The following is a 19,733-nucleotide window of genomic DNA, read 5'->3' as shown; positions in this document are numbered from 1 at the left end:
CCACGTTAAAATGTATTAGAATGAAAAAAGTTTTTTAATTGTTGCCTATAAATGTGTGCTATGTATGTGAATAAATATATATACAAAACATTTAAATTTATAAGACAATATGTTGGGAGATGTAAAGAAAGATATACACATATAATCCTTGACCCCCCCCCCAAAACAAAAAAAGTATTAGAAATGTTTGCTCATCTTGTGGAACACTCGCAAACCACATTACTCACAATCCAAGGTTTTACTGTATATCCATCAGATTCAGGCTTTGCATAGCTGAAATCAAACACAATATCTATTTTTCAATTTAACTGTGCTCCTTTTTACTTCAAATGGTAGTTCAGTTCAGCTTCTTTGACTCTCCATGTTTAATCTGAGGGGATAAAATATCTCAACCCTAGAGACCTTAGTAATTTCCAGTCAAATATATATGAAGAGTTAATTCATTATATCATCTAAAATGCAACCGAATTCATACAACCCTTGCACCAAAAAGAAACCTTGCTGATTCTGTATTAGTGGCTATGGACACCATGACATGGTACATTTGCTAAAATATCCTATTTGAAGTATACTAATTGCCAGTATAAAAACAGTCATGGGCATGTAAAGTTCAATATAGGGAATATAACTAATAATATAGTAATAACTATGTATGGTGTCAGATGGGCACTAGACTTATCGGGGTGATCACTTCATGAGTTATATAATTGTCTAACCACCATGATATACACCTGAAACAAATATAATACTATATGTCAACTATAATTGAAAAAATTTTAAATATATATCCTATTTGAAGAGATAAGATTCTGATTTATAAAAGGTCGAGTTCCTATTCCAACAACTTGCCTTTTAGAAAAATTTAGAAAGCTTTATGTGCACTATTTTTCTGGTCCCCACAAGAAAAAGAAAATGGCAAGGTTAAAGACAGGGCTGCAAATGGTCAAGAAGAAGACACGCCAGCAATGCAGCGTCCTAATTCTCTTCCTCTCTGACTCTACTGTTAAGTTGTTGCTATTCAAGTATTTATGTACAATGATGTTCATCACTGTATTACTTCTAATCATGCATGTCAGGAACAGTGACATTTATAAATGACTTTAGCAGTAAATAACAGAAATCCCAAACACTAGTATGTTAAATCAATAGTTATTTTTCTCACCATAACAAGAAATCCAGAGGTAGGTAGTTGCTGGCGTTGGTTTATATATTCAACAATCTCAAGGCCAATAAAACCTTTCATTTTCTTATCTTTTTCCTCATGGATGAAAGATGGCTACTATAGCTCTAGACATCTCATTACTTACAAAGCAGAAAGAACAGGCAAGAAAGGATGCCAGTTTTGGTGGCAAAATTTGGAAAGCAAAATTTCCCAGAACGTGCCCCTCAACCTCAGAAATCGTTACCTTACTTCCCCCAGTGGCTTGAATTTATACCACCTCTAGTTGTAAGTAAGACTAGGAAAATAAAATCTACAGGACTATGTGGTTTTCCCATCCTAGAGGCAGGCAAGTGAGAGAGAGGTTGGGAACCGGTGTTGGTTTACTGAGTTTTAGGGTCTGCCACAGTGAAATCCAGGAAACAGCAAAATATCTAAGGATACAATTGACCCAGTATGATGTGCCATATGAATCCCAGGTGGCCGTTAAAATTGTGGTAGAGAAAAATACTTAGTTGCAGGCAAAATTATTCATACAATGTTGTCAAGGAAAAAATTAACATAGAAAACAATAGATAATAAAAACATCACATGTGTTGGGGTGGAATAGGTTTCGATAGATTTTAAAAGCTTAAACAGATATAATGTAGAAAGAAAAAGCTGGAACTTACATTCTGAAAATGTTGACGTAGGTTGGGTTTTCCAGAAAACAAGACTCCGAGGCGGGGATTTGCATGCAGCTGGTTTACTGGCGCGTGCTCTTGGGAACAGCACCTGTATGGAGACAGGAAAGGGCAGAGGGACAAGGCCAACTGCAGGGCCGTCGCCACAGGTACTTTAATGGGTCCCATGGGAAGTTCTAAAGCTGGATGTCTCAGATTATCCCAACTGAGGGACTGTGCATTTGTACCTCCACCACTGACCAATCATTGGATTTGGGCTGCCCTCTGGGAGGGAATGTAACCTAGGGTGAGGCAGTTTCCTTCACAGAAGGCAATTTTGGAGAGGAATTCAACTGTGAGCCACCAGCAGCTAACATTCCTGGCAGCTGTATGTTGGGATCTGGGCAGCACATCACAGCATCCACTAGAAATATCAACAGTGATTATCTCTGGGTTTGGGGACCACACATGAAATTTAGTCCACTGCTTATCAGACAAAGGAAAGAATAGATGCTTGAATGAATGAACACCCTGCCCTGTTCTTAATGTCCTTTTGCCCCCCCAAAATGGGTTGTGAGCACTAAAATGGTTTTGACATTAAAACGGTTATCATTAGAGATATTTTCAAAGAACCTATGAACAGAAGTATCAAATCAATGGTCATGAGCAGAGTTATTTTTCTAGGCTTAACAGGAGAGATTATGGCTTACAATAAGAAACAACGTCTTGAGCAATATTACTAAAGGGCTTCTATCTTTAGACATTTTTAAGAAGACAGATAACTATCTCCCACGCTGGAAAAGGCATCATCATCTGTAGTAGCCAGCCTTCAGGATAGCTTCCATTGATCCTTATTTCCTAGCATTCATATCCTTCCCTAGTCTCCTGCCCAAATCCAATCAAGTCTGGCCCTGCTGACCAAGGTGATGCATGCCTTCCAAAGCTATGTCATAAAAGGCACTGCAGCTTCTGCTTTGGTCTCTTAGATTGGTCTCTTGCTCCACGTTAAGCCTGTTGGCATGCTGCGGGGGAGACATTCAAACGATCCTGTGAAGAGAGGCCCATGTGGCCAATATCCTGGGCCAAGTCACCAGACCTGTGAGAGAGCCACCTTGGAAGTGGATTCTCCAGCTCCAGCTCCATAAAAAGTGTTCAGATGATGGCAGCCCTAGCCAACATCCAACTGCAACCTTATGGGAGACTGAAACGGGATTGCCCAAGTGAACCACTCTTGAATTCCTGACTCACGGAAATTGTGAGATAACACATGATTTTTACTGGTTTCAAGCCTCTAAGTTTTGGGGTTATTTGATATGCAGCAATAGATTGCTAACATATCATCAGTAACAAACATTTATTGCTATTTACAAAGTACCCTGCTTATGGGCTGAATCATATATTATTCAAGGTAACTTCTTGCCTTATAACTTTAATATTTTAATAGCTTGACATGTCATTAATTCTATATCTTTCCTATAAAATTCTTATGAGAATCATAAGAATCAGCCAATCAAATATTTAACAAACATTCATTAAGTTCAAAGTATTATTCTAGGTGCTCTGCTGATTGAAAGGCATGATGATGCTAATGATAATAATAATAGAACAATAATGATAGGTATTACTAGTATTTATGAAGCATTTGTTTTGTTTTAGATACTGTTCTAGACACTGTACACATACTCTCATTTAATCTTAATAAATATTGTATTGCCAAATATTTTCCAGAAAGGTCATGTCAAGTTACACTCCCATCTGCAATGGATAAAAATAGACTCATTGCATGCATGTTTACCAGCACTTAAATTTTTTTTTCTTTTTTTACTAATAGGTGAAAAATAGGATAGTTTTATCTGCATTTCTAGGATTACTAGATCTTGGTATGTTAAGCACATTATGCCTTTGTCTGACATACGTTACAAATATTTTTTTCCCAGGTTGGTATAGTATTTTCTTGATGTTTCTATATAGTCAAGTCAATCTCTTTGTTTGTAATTTCTTTCAATTTTTATAATTAGAAAGTTCTCCTCTATCCCTAGATCAATTAAATTTTCACTTGTATTTTTTTCTAGTTTGTTTATGGTTTTGTTTTTCTACACATGTAATTATTTTTGTTGCAGGGATACAGGATAAATGTCTTTTTAAAATAATCATTTCTCCTTCATTATTAATTAAGTTTTCCTTTCCCCTCTGATTTATTATTCCACCTTTACTATCTAAGGAATTCTTATATTACTTGGATATGTTTATGAGTTTTATAACCCTCTTTCATTGCCTGTTGGTTTTTGGTGCTAGTGCTACACTTTTTTTGATTACTGGCTTCTACTCATTCATCAAGAACCATCACATTCTCAGGGCCAGCTGAGTGGCTCAGTTGGTTAAGAGCTCGCTCAAGAGTTTGAGCTCTGAGCAACAGCGGTTCGAGTCAGCCCGAGCTGAGCAGCTGCTGAGCTACCAACAGGTGGCAGGATGGCTCAGCTCAAAAAATAAACCATCACATTCTCTTCCAGAAAGCCTCCCTGATTCTTCTAAAAAAATGATTGCCACCTCCTTTTTCACCTTTATGACATATATGTGTAAAATTCTGCCTTGCATAGTTAACAGGGTTGATCTTATTCAATTATATTCTTGAGAGCAGGGAACAGGTGTATTATACATTCATTAAAATTAAGCTACTGGATTTGCATTAAAAGGTAGTGATGACAGAATAGCTCTGGTGTGACAAAAAAAATGAAAATAGAAAATTCTCTCACTTGTTCAACAAACATTACTGTGCTATTCATTATGAAAAAACTATAAAGGTGAGTGAACTCGAGATTCTCCCACTTAGTAGGGGGAAGAGACATGTAAAAATATACATGATTACAATAGTCAAGACATGGAAGCAACCTAAGTGTCCTGCAACCTAACATATATATTATACAATGGAATACTACTCAGCCATAAAAAATGATAAAATATTGCCATTTACAACAACATGGGTGGCAACAAGAGTATCATGCTAAGTGAAAGAAGTTAAACAGACAAGGACAAGAACAATATGATTTTACTCATATGTGAGATATAAAACAGAAAGCAACAAATTAACAAATAAAACAAACTCAGACACAAGACAACAGTACAAAGGCTACCAGGGGGAAAGGGGGAGTGGGGGTGGGGAAAGGATGAAAAGGGTAAAGAAAAAGGATGAAAAGGGTAAAGAAAGTCAAATATATGGTGACAGGAGACTAGACCCTGGGTGGTGAGCATACAATGCAATATACAGATGATGTATTATGAAATCGTGCACCTGAAACTTATGTTATTAACAATGTTACCCCAACAAATTTAATTTTTAAAATATGTGATTAAATACAGTGTGGCTAGGTAGCATAAATAAAATAAACATGCACAAGGGAGGAGAAAGGAAAAAACCAACTTAGCAAGTAGTGGGCAGTGTTTCATAGTGAACCTACCTATGAGCTGGGTTTACCATGTTTGTTAAAGGTCAAAGGAATTTGCGATTAATCGAAATGACAAAGCGCATCAATTTAGATCCTTTAACAGAAGTTACATTAATTCATGCTTCATTCTGGGATCTTTTTAAAGGCGCCTAATATAGTTTAGCTAATATGGGCAAGCTGGAGAGAAGCTCTGCTTGGCAGCTGTTTCAAGTTAACACGAACCTGAGATGACTAGAAAGAGATACAGGTGAGAATTAACCTACAATGTGTGACTGGAAGAAAATTAGGCATGGGGATGATATAAACCTTTACCTACGTCAGGCTGGTCATCTATAAACCACTTACACGAGTTGGTTTAAAAGCAATGAGGACTGCCTCCTTGTTGAGAGAGTGAGAACAGTTCCAGCCTGGGGTCTCACCACCCCGCCCCGCCCCTCAGACACAAGGTTAGCCCAGACCAGACGTTAGGGCAAGAATTACTGATGTCATGCAAACGTGACGTAATCAGCACTGACGCAGTCTCACAGGGAGGGGCCTCTGAGCTCACCTCAGAATGCGGTCAGCTCCACAGAGCAGCGAGTTGGCCGCCTCGCATTCTGCCCTGGGGGTCCGAATAGTCTGAGCTACGAGAGCCGAAGCGCCGAAGCTGCTCAGGAGCTGAGGAGCTGCCACTACCCTCCTTCCTTGGCTCTGACTCGCGTCCTAAGACCCAGGCGCGGTCCAGGCGGCAGCGCGCTCACCAGCCCGCCGCTTGAGGCGGTCACGCGCACGCACGCTTGTACGCACGTTCCCTGAGAACCCGGAAGTGCGAGGGAGAGGAGAGCCACGTGGGTGGAGCTGGAGCGCAGCTCGCATGGGGGAGTCTATCCCGCTGGCCGCCCCGGTCCCGGTGGAACAGGCGGTGCTGGAGACGTTCTTCTCTCACCTGGGTATCTTCTCTTACGACAAGGCCAAGGACAATGTGGAGAAGGAACGAGAGGCCAACAAGAGCGCGGGGGGCAGCTGGCTGTCGCTGCTGGCGGCCTTGGCCCACCTGGCCGCGGCCGAGAAGGTCTATCACAGCCTCACCTACCTGGGGCAAAAACTAGGTACCTCCGCCCCGCCCCCCGTGCCCCTTGAGGAGGAAGGAAAGGGGGTGTATTCCCCGATCGGCCGTGGCTTGGGTTTCTTGTTTCTGTCATTCCTAGCTACAAGCTGAACTCGGCCCTCCCATCGTTCCCTTCCTTCTCTCGGCTTCCACAAGCCCCGCCCACCGGCCTCAGCTGCAGATAGATTGGCGGATGGGGTGGATGCTCTTTGCAAGGCTGTGCCCCAAACAGATGAATATATCCCTTTTGCCCAGTGCATGGATTGATGCCATTAAATGAGAAGTAAAGCAAACTCTATGTCTTCGCTCTTCTAACCAGTGACACAGCGGACAGAGAAGCAAAACTTGGCAATGCAACCTAGTTAGAGTTAATGAACACTATTGTCGGGCTTCTTAAAGGTTAAGGCCCCAGAGAATTACAGATGGAGTCCTACCCCCTTCGCAAGCTCTCAATAAATATTTAATGAATGATGAAATAAATGAATACTGGACAGGAAAGGCAAAAAATAAGCCTAATATTAGCAAGAGGGGACTTAGGGGGGGAAATGGTAAACACTCTTACCATCCCGTGATAAAACTGGCCTCTGAAAATAAGATGCAAGAGTAGATTGGACTGATTTTCACTAGTAGAAACAATTAGTATAGGTAGATCAGAAGGAAATAATATATGTGAAAGCCAGGGGCTATGCAACAAGGTATAAAACTACTTACAATTACCAACAATAAATATGAATCTCAGAGTTTTTAGAGTTGTTTTAGTACTTTGGCCTCTTTTAGACACTTTAGTTATCAGAGGCACAAGATCTGGTATGAAAGAAGGGCACATATATACAATACGGAGTAGAAATGTTAAGTTGAATGTAGATTCCATTTTGATTCCCCACCCCCACCCCCAAGTTGCCTGAAGGTGACCATGTATGTACATGTTGCTGTCAGTAAACACTCAAGGGGCAAGGCTTTCTGAGAGTATGTTTTAGGATTCAAATAATACGTTGTTATTTACTATGTTAACTTATTGGCAAAAACTGGTCAGATAGTTTCACCTTGTGTATTTTTCCTCCCCTTTTTACAGTGGCACTTCTCACAAGTTTGCAATTACTGTTGCAGTGTTGTTATTCCCCTTTCTACAGATTGGCAAGTTGTGTACGAATAGTTCAAAGAAAATTTGAACTGTCAGATTGTGTTTCTATCCAAATGATGTATAAAAAATTTGTATATATATATTATAACTTGCATATATGTATATGCAAATGGGGAGGATTCTGACTGTAAAGTTGAAGGTGGGAAATTTTCTGGTAGTTTTAGTTGTTTTTAGTTTCCCCCACCTCATGAACAGTGGTGATTGACCCCAGTGCCTTGATTCTTACCTTTTTTTTTTAGCTTATTTATGAGAATTTGAGTAAATCTGTAGACTTACTCCCCAGAAAAATATATGTGTACTACAATTTTGCATATAATCTGAGAGGATTCAGTTGGATTTCCTAAAGCCTATTTATAGACCTCAATTAAAAAAAAATCTATTGTAACTTGTATGTGCTTGGTTTTAGGTAAACTGAACTGGCTGCCCTGTGTGTAAGAACACGGGTAGGACCATCATTATCTCTGACTTGGTTTCTGTGAAGTAGGCCTTATTATGTAAAGTAATTGATTCTGCATGGACGCCGAATGGTGGAGCCTGAGGGTTGTCTTGAAATTGACCCCGGAGCATTTTACACTGTGCCACCTGCCCAGGCTCTGTTCAAGCTCCCAAGTGACACGTCACTTCTGAGTAAATGTTTTGAAAATGGCATGTTTAACTTTAATGCCTCTTAACTTCTGCACATGTATAATAAATGTGGGTTCCAGATTTTAAATTTTAACTTTGTGAATATCTTAGAGTTTTTTAGTACTGGAATGTTTATGATATCAACATGCTTACAATATGACTTCGTGATTACTCCATTTTCTTAAAAACTTGGGGAAAATCTTTTGTGTCGCCACTTAAAACAGTCCCATGTTCTTCAACTACTTTGCTAATTAGAATATTTATATAGCTTTCTTGACAAAACAATACAAAAAGTTTATGTGTATTTAAAAATTTTTAGAACATGGTTCAAAAAAGTGAGTCTTTTTAACCTCCCTCTTGTGACATGTTTATTGGAGACCTTATCAGTGAATCCTAATTATAGATGTCCTTTAGACAAAGGACAGACCTGACAGAGAGCCTTCTGTTCCCATCTTGGCTCACTTACGAAATACTAGGAGCCTTCTCTTTCCTTTACTGTATGGGGAAGGATCAGTGACTCAATACCTGGGGAGGATTTTAGAGTCATACTTTTCTCCCCTTTGTTTCATTACTGGAGAGTTTCCTCAACCTCTGATTGCTGGAATTTAGTATGGTAGAAAATGACTTAACTTGAGATCTGATGTTTTAAAATGATCCTTAGCAAGAAGTTGTAGAATAAAATACCCAGTTAGTTGTTTTCATGCTCCTTTAATATACTTATTACTTGAAATGTCATGTTGTGAGATAGACTGTTGAAATCTTGACAAATAAGCACTCCTAAATAGAACCTTCTGGTAATAATTCAAAATAATCACATTTTGTTAATTCAAACAATTGAAAAGACAAAGTCTGGTGTCTCTGATTTCATTTCCCAACATGAAGGAATGCCAGTCTCCATGGGATATACCTAACCAGGGCAGTCAACAAATAGGACTGTAGTCCTGAGAGCCTTGAAAAGAGACCCCCGTAAAGAAATGCACTGGTGGTCTCTCCCTTCCTTACAGTGTCACTTTACTTGTTTTCACATAGTAGGGATTGATGTTTCTTGATAAGCTTTTAAAGGTATTCTTTGTATTTATGTGGCTTTCCCACTCTGCCAGCTAAGGGTATTCTGATAAAGGAAGGCATCCCTTTCTCACCCAGAGTTAAAATTTTCACCAAGGCCACCTGTTTAACAGTGGAAGTAAGTACACAGTTGAGGTCACCTAGCTCTGTCAAATAGATAGCTCTTCTTTTTACAGTACTTGAAGCTCCCAGTTTACCATAGAGTTTCAGAAGCTCAATTATGTAGTATTGAGCGAGCATTTTCTTAACATCAGTTATAAGTGGGAGAGAAAAAGATTAGTGTTATTGAATATATGCTTTGCTTTGCTCCAGATACATTGCCTACCAAATCTTACTTTATTTTGTCTCCTTAGCAGCTCTATTACTAGTTTTGTGTTTAAAATAATAAGGTTCAAAGTGGCTAAGTCATTTGCACATCACACAGCTTGTAAATTTGGAAGCTGGGATTTGGAACCAAGTCTGTCAGACTTTCAGAGCTTTTAGATTTTACATGGTACTCTTACTACCTTCCTAACCTAAGATATTTTGTCCTAGACCTGGGCACAGAGGTCTGTTTATTCCATACTGTCACTTTGCAACATCTGCAAAACTAGACTGAATATGGGCATGGAGGAAGACAAACCTTCCAGGATGCAGTCCTGTGTGGGATGTTGGTGTCAGGGTCAATCCACCCATACCATATGGATTTTGCTGCTATTAGTAGGAAAAGTGATGTGCCAGTCAATCTGTTTAAGCAGTATATTGGAGAAAACAGTTTTGAAGTATTAGTAGCCTGTGGAATCAGTAGTAAGTAGGGTGACCAACTTTCTAGGTTTATTCAGGGCTGAGGGGGCTCCCAGGACATGGAACTGAAGGAGGGTTTCCTAAGAAGTGAGACTTTCAGTGGTAAAACCTGGAAAGTGGTGGGTTAACTGGAACAAGGTGTCACTGTATTGTAAGGGGTATGAGATTCATTTCTTGAAACATAAACTGGCAATGAACTAAAAACAATGTTATGAAATGTTTCATTCCATAAGAGTATATTTTACAAATGCCTCGATAAATAATTTTCACTCCTAATTGATATGTTTAGAATAGTAATAAATTCTTTAATTAATTAAAGCATTCTGTATATATCGATAGAAAATTTAAACTGTCACCAATCTCTGAGATTTTCATATATTCCTAAGAATTACGGTTTTAAACCTGCACAGTTTCTTTTCATTTTCCTAATGTCTTGCCTCTGACCCTTTGGTGGGGTGCAGAATCGCTTGCGAAAACCTCTATAAAACTGGTTCTATAATTATTAGAAATATAGTTGATCATGTACTAATCCAGAAATAAGGAAATGATACCTATGCTATTTGATCCTTTTTGACTATTCGAAAGGATGTACTTGGTTTTATTTTGGACTGATTTCCTTTGGAACCCTGAGTTACAGCAGCAGTTATTTATAATTGCTTGTTGCTCTTGATAATTCACAATATGCTGCCTATTATGTTATAACCTGTAGTGTCACCCTTGTCAAGAGTACTGAGATTTCCTCCTTCTCCTGGGATCCCAGTAAGTCTGTCTTCTTGTGTAAGGGAGATATGTGCGTGTGTTTTCCATTTTATGGTTTAAAAGATAACACTCAAAGGAAAATGCAACTCTAAAGGAGAAATAAAATTTTCTGATTTACCAGAAATAACAGTGTTTCATAATTGGGTGCTATCATTTGTTTTAAATATATTTTTGTGGAAGGAGGGCTTTTTAGATCTAGCTTATTTATCCTCTGAAATAAATCTGAGAGGTAGGGGAGAACTGGTGCATGATTAAAGAAATCAAACACAGGTCCATGGCTAAACTAATGAGTTGCACCAGCCATTTGTTTAACTTATTCCCCAGTGAAATCATCAACCACAAAATACTTCAATCCCAATCATAGGAGTCAAGAGAATCCAGTAGATGAAAACCCACTGAGCTCAGCAGGTTCAGATTCTCTCTTTTTGGATGCTGGGAGGTGTTTTGTACTTCTGTTTCTCTTCCTTACCTGTCATGTGCTTATGTCATTCGCCTACCAGGGGGCCAGTCTTTCTTCAGCAGGAAGGACTCCATCCGCACTATCTATACTTCCCTGCATAATGAGCTGAAGAAGGTGGTGACTGGCCGCAGTGCCCTGGGAGGGACCGCTCCTCACGTAGAAGAACTCCTTTCCCACCTGTCAGAGCAGCTCTGCTTCTTCGTTCAGGCTCGGATGGAGATCGCAGACTTCTACGAGAAGATGTACACCCTCAGCACCCAGAAGTTCATCAATGCTGAGGAGCTTGTTGGCCTCCTGGACACCATCCTCAAGAAATACAGCTCCAGGTCAGTGGAGGCGAAGGGGAGGGCAAGATAGACTCCGTCAGCCTGTGGATCCCACACAGACCCTCTGTATTCCCCACACTCTTAGGAGAGTCTATGATGAAGTAATAAAGGAGAATAGCTGTGTTACTTTTGGTATACATTAATTAACAGGTATATATTAGGCACCTTCTCTGGGTTTCATTAACACCATGCTGATGGATATTTCTCTAAGCAGTAACGAAAAACCAATAATGAAATAATCCTTAAAAGATGGTATTGTACTTGATTTTGATTTTATGAAAGAGTTCATACAACAAGAGAATTGTATATGAAATAATGTGACTTTTTAACAAGCCACTATTCGAATAAATGTCCCTTTCAAAGTAATCACCTTGGTGAGTTTTCCACTTATTCCTCAGATGTAGCCGTAACTTACATGTGTTGGAAACTCCTGTATGATTGCTTTCGGTGCCTGTGGCCTCATCTTGGTTTTGTTTTAAATTTCCTCATGGTAGAGGCCCACATCTATGCTTCTGAGGAAGGCATACTTATGGCTTTTTGTGATAGTCAAAAAGTTATTTGTAGTCAATTTTTAAAAAAAGATGTCGATCGACTGGAAAACTTTTATTTGAAGGAAATTGCTACTTATAAAGAAATGAGACGAGTTATAATGTATTGCTCACCGCCTGACCCAAAAAGCAATACCAAAAGAATTTAAGAAGCATTGTGAACATCATTGATGTGAATGACCCAGTTTTATTTTGGGGTCCCGAGCCTGGCATACTGGCTTACACATAGTAGGTGCTCAATAGTTTTATGATGGAATGAATGAAAAGTGATTACTTTGAAGGATACCTCTCCTTTGGATATATGAGTTTATATGTGTTGCTAAAAGAGAAATGTAGATATATTTGATTATACTCCCAAATGAAGGATAATACTCATCTGATTAATGGACTGGGCAAAGGGGACAAAGGGAGGAGATTAAGAGAGACTTCACAGATGAGGTGGAATCTGAGATGACCTTTAAGGGCAGGTGTGGTGTTGAAAGCAAAGGCAGCAAAGAAGGGAGCACATGCTTTGTGATGAGGAGGTGATTTCAAGCTACTGAAAGGCCTCAGAGTTTGGGTGCCTGCTGTTTTCTCTTCCTGAAACTCTCTCATCCTAGTTGTTTACTCATCATTTAAGTCTTGGTTCAAATGTCAGAGAAGCCCTCTTCCCTTATCCTACCCAAACTATCACTCCCTTAGTCACAATCCTGTTCCCCTGATTTATTTTCTTCACATTGCTTATTGCTATCTGAAATTATTGTGTTTGCTTAGGGTGGTTTTTCTTTTCTCACAACTAGAATGTGAGCTCCGTGATAGCTTCCATGTCTTCAGCACCTTAGAGCCTAGCACATAGTAGGTGCTCAGTAGGTGTTTGTTGAATGAATAAATGACTATTTGGTAAATGGTGGGAAACCACGAAAGGCTTTTGAAGAGGGGAGTGTCTGTTCTTATCTTTGTCTAAGACTGATTACTTGTGGCACTGGTGTGTGGGATGGGATGGTGAAGGGAGTGGTTACAGGAGGAAAGGTGAGTTTCGCAGACTTCTGTGGTACTCTGAGTCTATGGGAGCTGAGCAGGGCTGCTGAGTAGAGGACATTGTGGACATCACTCATTCATGGGGTCTCCAGGAGTCAGAGCTGACTCAGTAGCACGTACCATATTTTGGAGTAGCATGTTCTGAAACCAGCCACATTGTTCTATCATATATCAGTTAGCTGTTGCCATAATCATCCTGTATAACAGACCACCCCAAAATTGACTCTTCCGGGCTTGGGCTTGTAGGTCTTTTGGGAGTTGATTGACCCGGGCTAAGCTTAGCTGGGTAGCTCTCTTTAACACTGCTGGTCTCACTGGGCTTGGCTTTTTGCTGTGAGCTTTGGGCTTAGTCTGCTCCACTTATGTTCATTCTAAGCCCAAGGCTAGAGGGGAAGCAGCTACCCAGTGGCCATGGCCAAGGTGCAGAACAAGCCCAGCCAAGCTCATTTTAAGCCTTTCCTTGCATCAGACCTGTTAACATCCCATTGGCCAATGCAAGTCACTGGCCCAGTCTATAGTCCAGGGGTGGGAAAATACACTCTTCTTCGGGTGGGAGAAGCTAGAGTCATATGGCAAAGGGTGTGGAATTGGGTGGTTACGAATTGGGGCCAGAAATTTAAGCCCTCATCATCACATGGCTGAATCCTACCTTCTCTCTTTTTTTTAATTGATCCTTCCTGCTCTTTATACTTTATGGCTCAATTCAAATCCTGTCTCCTCTATGGCCTGTACAATCTTTCAACCAAATAAAATTGCTCCTTTTAAACTGTTATTTGTACCCCTCATAAGCGATGTATTACTTTCTACTTATACTTATATCCATTATAAACAACTTCTTCTAACATGGGAGGTCCTGCAGGGCAAACTTCTGACTAATTCATCTTATATCTTCAACATATTTGTATCTAAAAACTAGTTAATTGTTTTAAATTATTTTTATTTACTGTGGTAAAATATATGTAACAAAATGTACCAGTTTAACCACTTTTAAGTGTACATCTCTGTGGCATTTAATACGTTCACATTGCTTTGCAACAGATTTTGCTTTAATTGGGCTTCCGACCTCTCACATGCGTGGGACCTGCAGACTTGTTTTGGAGGAACTCGATAGGGATTTGTAAAGGAAGGGAATATGTTCACACATGCGCTCTCACGTTCTCTCCCTCTGGCTTTTTTTTTTTTTTCTTTTTAAAGAACAGATGTTTTCTGCAAATAGTTGTCAATTTATTCTGTATTCAGACATGTTCAAGTTTGCTGCCATAGCTGAGGTGTATATTTTTGGATTACAACAATTGAACAGCTCCCCTATGGTGTGAGCTGTGAACAGGTATGAGGCTCACAACAGAGTGGAAATGGGGAAATGGTACCTCATCATGCTAATCTCAAAGTCTTGGCAGAGTATCATTAACATGTATTTTTAGCTTAAGAATGAAAAATAGCTTCGACATTCCCATTCATCCTAATAAATGTTGAGTATTTAAATACTTTTAGCATGTTTATGGGAGAGAGCTTGTTCAGAATTCTTTCTGAAGGTTTGTGTAGAGAATTCATGTTCCTTCAAGGAGAATGTTGGATATAAATGATCATTTCCAACTGGAATCAGAAAAGTATTGTAGAGTATTGTTATTTGTGGCAGAGTTTTCTCCAAGCTCATACCATTTTTTGTTATTAACAGCTCTAGTGTGTTTACACTTCCATGGTAAATTTTCCTGATATCCATGACTATAGAATCTTGTGATACTTAATGCACCTTAAGGGAGCAAGAACATTTCTTACAATTTAATGATTTTGAGACGTGTGTGTGTGTGTGTGTGTGTGTGTGTGTGTGTGTGTTAGACTTCTTAATGTTTATTCCAAAGCATGTAATGTTTGCAGAGTGCAATTAGTTAATTAAGCACATGAGCTAGAGGATTTGAGATCTGTTTTATCTTTGTAATTCTTTAAGTATATTACTAGATGCTCCACCCATGTTTTAGCTTCCCTATCTTGAAGGATGTTGAGGGTAAAAGGCAAGCAACAGAAAAAAAATCAGTGTGTTATTGACATGTGAATAACTGTATCCTATTTATCACATGATAATCAGTTTCTATCTTCTAATATCCGACTAGTATGGGCTCTCTTAATCATAAGTCCTTTAATTAGCGTTAAAATATATTTTTTAAAACTCTGGGTATACTTGTGATAATTTTTTTTTCTAATCGTTTAATTGATAATCGGTTTTTTTCCCTTCAGCTGAGGCCAAAACAGAGCTGTGTGAGCTCTGTCTCACAGACAGGAAAGCAATTAAATTACACGGGTTCAGGCCTGTCAATCATCTCCTGTGCTGCCTGGGCATAAGATGTGCTCAGTAAATGCCCTGCCCACACCTTTAAAATGGGGTCACTTGCTAAGATGATTCCTGCAACCTTTGCAGATGCTTTGGTTCATAGGAGAGTATAAGGGCTCAATATAGGCTCCTTGAGAAGGAGAGAGCACCAGGCCAGACAGACACTAAAACTGCCTAGCCGTTTTTCTCAGCAGGAAAGACTGAGCAAGAAAACTCTAAGTGGTCCATACAGAGAGGAGCCTCCTTAGCCACTCTATTCCGTTATGACTGAACTTCATTTAGATCATAAACAACAGGCAGAATCAATGAGGTGGAAACTAAGATTCAAATCTTAACGTAGTTACCACATTTACTGAGTTTCTGCTATGTGCCGTGTGTTGTCAAGATAAAGGAGTGAAGGAGGTAGGCAGGTTTTACTTCCCCTCAGGAGGAGCTCAAAGCGAAGGTGACCATATGTCCCAGTTTGATAAATTATATATGATTAAAGTACTAAAGGAAGACAGGTATTAAGAAACTAGAGAGTATAACTGGGGAACCTGATCTAGTCTGGGGGTAGACAGAGAAGACATTTCGTAGGAAGTGACTCTGAAGAGGAGCCCTGAAGCATCAGAAAGAAGTTTTTGATGGAAAAGAGTCATGCTCTCACGGGCCTCAGCGCCTTTGCACTTGACCTTTTTTCCTTCTGCCTGGAAGGGTGGATACTCCCACATCCTGTCCCTTTCCCCCTCAATATTACTGTTACAGGTAAAGTAGAATCTGTTTTACAAACAGCAGGTAGCAATTCCCAAGTCATAACATGAAGTTAGTGTGTAGTAATCCAATTTAAAATATATATATTATTAAATTTCAAGTACTTTGTACATAGTAAGGGTAAGATAAAAATGTTTTTTTTATATATGTGTGTGTGTACTTAGTCACAATAAAAAGTATACTTCTAACTATAGATTATGTTCAGAAAATTCTTTAAATATTTTGTCTAGAACAAGTAGAAATGAAATCACACTACTATCTTAACCTTCTTTGTGATATCAATGCATTTCCAATTATTTAATGTCTGGAGAAGAATGGGAAGGTGGCTCAAGCTAATAAGGGACCAGATTATTCAAGGCCTTATAAGCCTTTTTAAGGATTCTGGATTCTATCCTAAGATAAATGGACAATGATTGAAGTGTTAGGTATTTTTTATTTAGCTACCATTTGTTTTTAACCGGGATTAAATATAAAAGGATTTTGGGAACTAGGATTGAATAAGGGCTTTCTGGTAAATGTTCTATTCCTTTAATAAACATTTATTGATTATATACTAGTTTCTGGTATAGGTGTATAGTCTGTACTCGCATCTGAAAAACAGGTTTAATAATACCTTATGGAGTGACTGCAAACACTAAATGAGTTTAGTGTGTTATGTATACACTCAAGAGATGTTTCAGTGACCTTTTCTTTACCTCCGCCTCTTTAGGCCACACCTGAAAAAAGGATGCTTTGTTTTGATGATAATGTTAGTCAAATTGGGTTGTTAGAAAAGTCATGATGTATTATTTTCTGTTTTTCGTTGGAAAACTGCGTCATGACTTTTCCGACAACCCAATCCAATTCCCAGAATAAATATGTTAAGAAAGAATTATAGTTAATTTAATTTCTCTGTATTTGAAAAGAAGGTAGCCACTACTCTTTTAACAACAACAACAAAAAATCAGACTATATCCACAGGAGAATATGATGCTGACATAATTCTGAGATGGTGATGTTATGTCAGAATGACTTTTTAAATAAATCAACATGGAATCCTTCTGGTTTTCCTTCCCCTGCCCCCAAACGTAGTATTAGTTGTCTGACCACATTTTTTTTTTTTTGAGGGCAGAAAATGTAAACGTGGAGTACTCTTTCCACTTATTTCTGTGAATTTCCCTTCCCTCTTCAGATTTCACCACCCAATCCTCAGTCCTTTGGAAAGCGGTTTCCAGCTGGAAGTCGATGTCCTGAGTCATCTCCTGAAGGCCCAGGCTCAGGTCTCAGAGTGGAAGTTCCTCCCATCTCTGGTGAACTTGCACAACGCTCACAGCAAGCTGCAGACATGGGGCCAGATCTTTGAAAAGCAGCGGGAGACCAAGAAACATCTGTTTGGAGGGCAGTCTCAGAAGGCCGTCCAGCCCCCGCACCTTTACCTTTGGCTGATGAAACTCAAAAACATGCTTCTTGCCAAATTTAGCTTTTACTTTCATGAAGCACTGAGCCGACAAACGACTGCTTCAGAAATGAAAACGCTGACTGCAAAAGCCAACCCAGACCTTTTTGGAAAGATTTCCAGCTTCATTAGGAAATATGACGCTGCCAACGTGTCCTTAATCTTTGACAACCGAGGGTCCGAAAGCTTTCAGGGTCACGGCTACCACCACCCCCATTCCTACAGAGAGGCCCCAAAGGGTGTGGACCAGTATCCAGCTGTGGTGTCTCTGCCCAGTGACAGGCCTGTCATGCACTGGCCCAATGTCATCATGATCATGTCGGACCGCGCTTCTGACCTGAACAGCTTGGAGAAAGTCGTTCACTTCTATGATGACAAAGTTCAGAGCACCTACTTCCTAACCCGCCCGGAACCTCATTTTACCATTGTCGTCATTTTTGAGTCAAAGAAATCCGAAAGAGACTCCCACTTTATTTCCGTCCTCAATGAGCTCTCACTTGCCCTGAAGAACCCCAAAGTTTTTGCAAGTCTGAAACCTGGGTCCAAAGGTTAGCAGACTATTTGTGTGAAGGATTGTCAAGATAGGAAATTGTGTTCTTAATTTTTCTGATGATCTACAGTGGTCTGTGGTTAGAGTTTCCATCCATTCGTGCTTCTTTCAGAGCTAAATTAAAGACAAATCTCCCCTAATTGTGTCGTACACTTTATATGCAATTAAGGCCAATTGAATTAAGTATCCAAAGAGTGATCTAGGAAGTCATCATGGCTACTGTGTATCTCCATGATACAGAAAAGTACGCTCGGTATTTTCTCTTATTCTGTACTTCTTGTAGACTGAATATTTATTGGCCTTTGATGTTTCTTTCCAGATGTTTTATGTTATTCTAGATATTATGTTCTAATGCAATTCCACACACCCTTTCCCCTACACTCCTACCTGGATGAGTAATTGGGATAAGATATTAAATGGCCTTTATAGAATTAAAGACTTATGTTTTCTATCTCATCAATAAGCCGATGAACATGAAGTTACTAGTTTTATGATTCTGAAGTACAAATGAATATTTTTGATGCTAAAATTAGAGTCATGGTGAGAAATTAGTTGTTGAAAATGAAGGTGAATCAGAGTGGTAGGATAACATCAGGTTTTAACAGTTCAGAAGACCCTATGGCAACTTTACTAGCCATGGATTCTTTTGGGGTGATCTACACACCTCACTACATTTGTTTTTACCCCGATAAAGTTTGGATTTTTCGCTGTTTTAAAATCAGCATAAGCCATTATGTGGGATTTCTTTACTCTTCAGCGTATTACCTCCTTGGCTTTCTGTTTATCACCTTTCTGCTGAAATGCGTGTTCATGTTTGGCCCTACTCAATGGCTATTTTTAGGCTGAAAAAGCATGCAATCTTGGTTTTTCAGCCACTTTTAGACATTCATGCGACTTAGCCTACTTTTATAAAATCAAAATGGAATCCTGTACTTGCTAAAAATCAATTGTGCATTCATAAGACATCTTCATAATTGAGTCATCAACTGAGTACTTAAGCGCATCTGAACTTGAGATTCATGCCTATCTCCTGCAAATATTTTTAGAAGTAGTGATACATCTTAACCCATGCTGCCTTACCATTTTCCTTCAGAAGGTGTTCATGGGGAGGAAGGCATAATGGGCTGTGCAGACCTTCCCTTCTAGCTTCCTGATTCGGAATAAAAATAAGCCACAAAGAGTAATTGAGTTACTCCTATATATTTGATAGTTCCTACAGAGCTTGTGTGCACTGGAATAGTCCGATCAGTCCTGATTCTCATGATTGCACAGAGCCACTGTTTTACTGGGCGACCACAGCAGACAAGCCGGTGGCACCGGCACAGACCAGCGGTGCCCCTCCGAGTCCAGTAGAAGGCCTGCCCACCACAGTCTGGACTACTGGGTGGAAGAACCCACTGGCCTATTTTCTGGGGAGAACATTGTTTTCTTTCTTTTTCATTTAAAAAAAAATAAAAGTCATATGATTTGTAAAAAGCCAGTTTGCTTTAAATAGAAAGTAGTGATTTACCTCTCCATTTTATTCACTCAGGTTCTATAAAAAGCTGAACAGATTGTATAACTTTGACCTTACATAAAAAATTGAAAACAATTGGAAC

General features: G+C 39.4%; 1 protein-coding gene across 1 annotated transcript; it reads left to right on the top strand.

Moving 5' to 3' along the window:
- The first annotated feature begins 6,039 nt into the window (after positions 1-6,039).
- Positions 6,040-19,319, top strand: KICS2 (KICSTOR subunit 2). The gene is made up of 3 exons (XM_019640541.1): positions 6,040-6,352; positions 11,224-11,509; positions 17,322-19,319. The coding sequence occupies exons 1-3, from the start codon at positions 6,118-6,120 to the stop codon at positions 18,136-18,138; spliced, it is 1,338 nt and encodes a 445-aa protein (XP_019496086.1). The 5' UTR covers positions 6,040-6,117; the 3' UTR covers positions 18,139-19,319.
- The last annotated feature ends 414 nt before the right edge of the window (positions 19,320-19,733 follow it).

The sequence above is a fragment of the Hipposideros armiger genome, unplaced genomic scaffold (assembly GCF_001890085.2).
Source record: "Hipposideros armiger isolate ML-2016 unplaced genomic scaffold, ASM189008v1 scaffold_51, whole genome shotgun sequence".
Classification (NCBI taxonomy): domain Eukaryota; kingdom Metazoa; phylum Chordata; class Mammalia; order Chiroptera; family Hipposideridae; genus Hipposideros; species Hipposideros armiger.
Note: the sequence above shows the minus strand (reverse complement) of the source record. Positions and strands in the feature narration are given on the sequence as shown.

Bases quoted from the DNA above. Each gene is read 5' to 3' on its own strand.
- KICS2 (XM_019640541.1), top strand. From the start codon at position 6,118: ATGGGGGAGTCTATCCCGCTGGCCGCCCCGGTCCCGGTGGAACAGGCG. The intron at 6,353-11,223 runs GTACCTCCGCCC...TTCGCCTACCAG, and splicing joins CTACCTGGGGCAAAAACTAG to GGGGCCAGTCTTTCTTCAGC. The intron at 11,510-17,321 runs GTCAGTGGAGGC...TTCCCTCTTCAG, and splicing joins CTCAAGAAATACAGCTCCAG to ATTTCACCACCCAATCCTCA.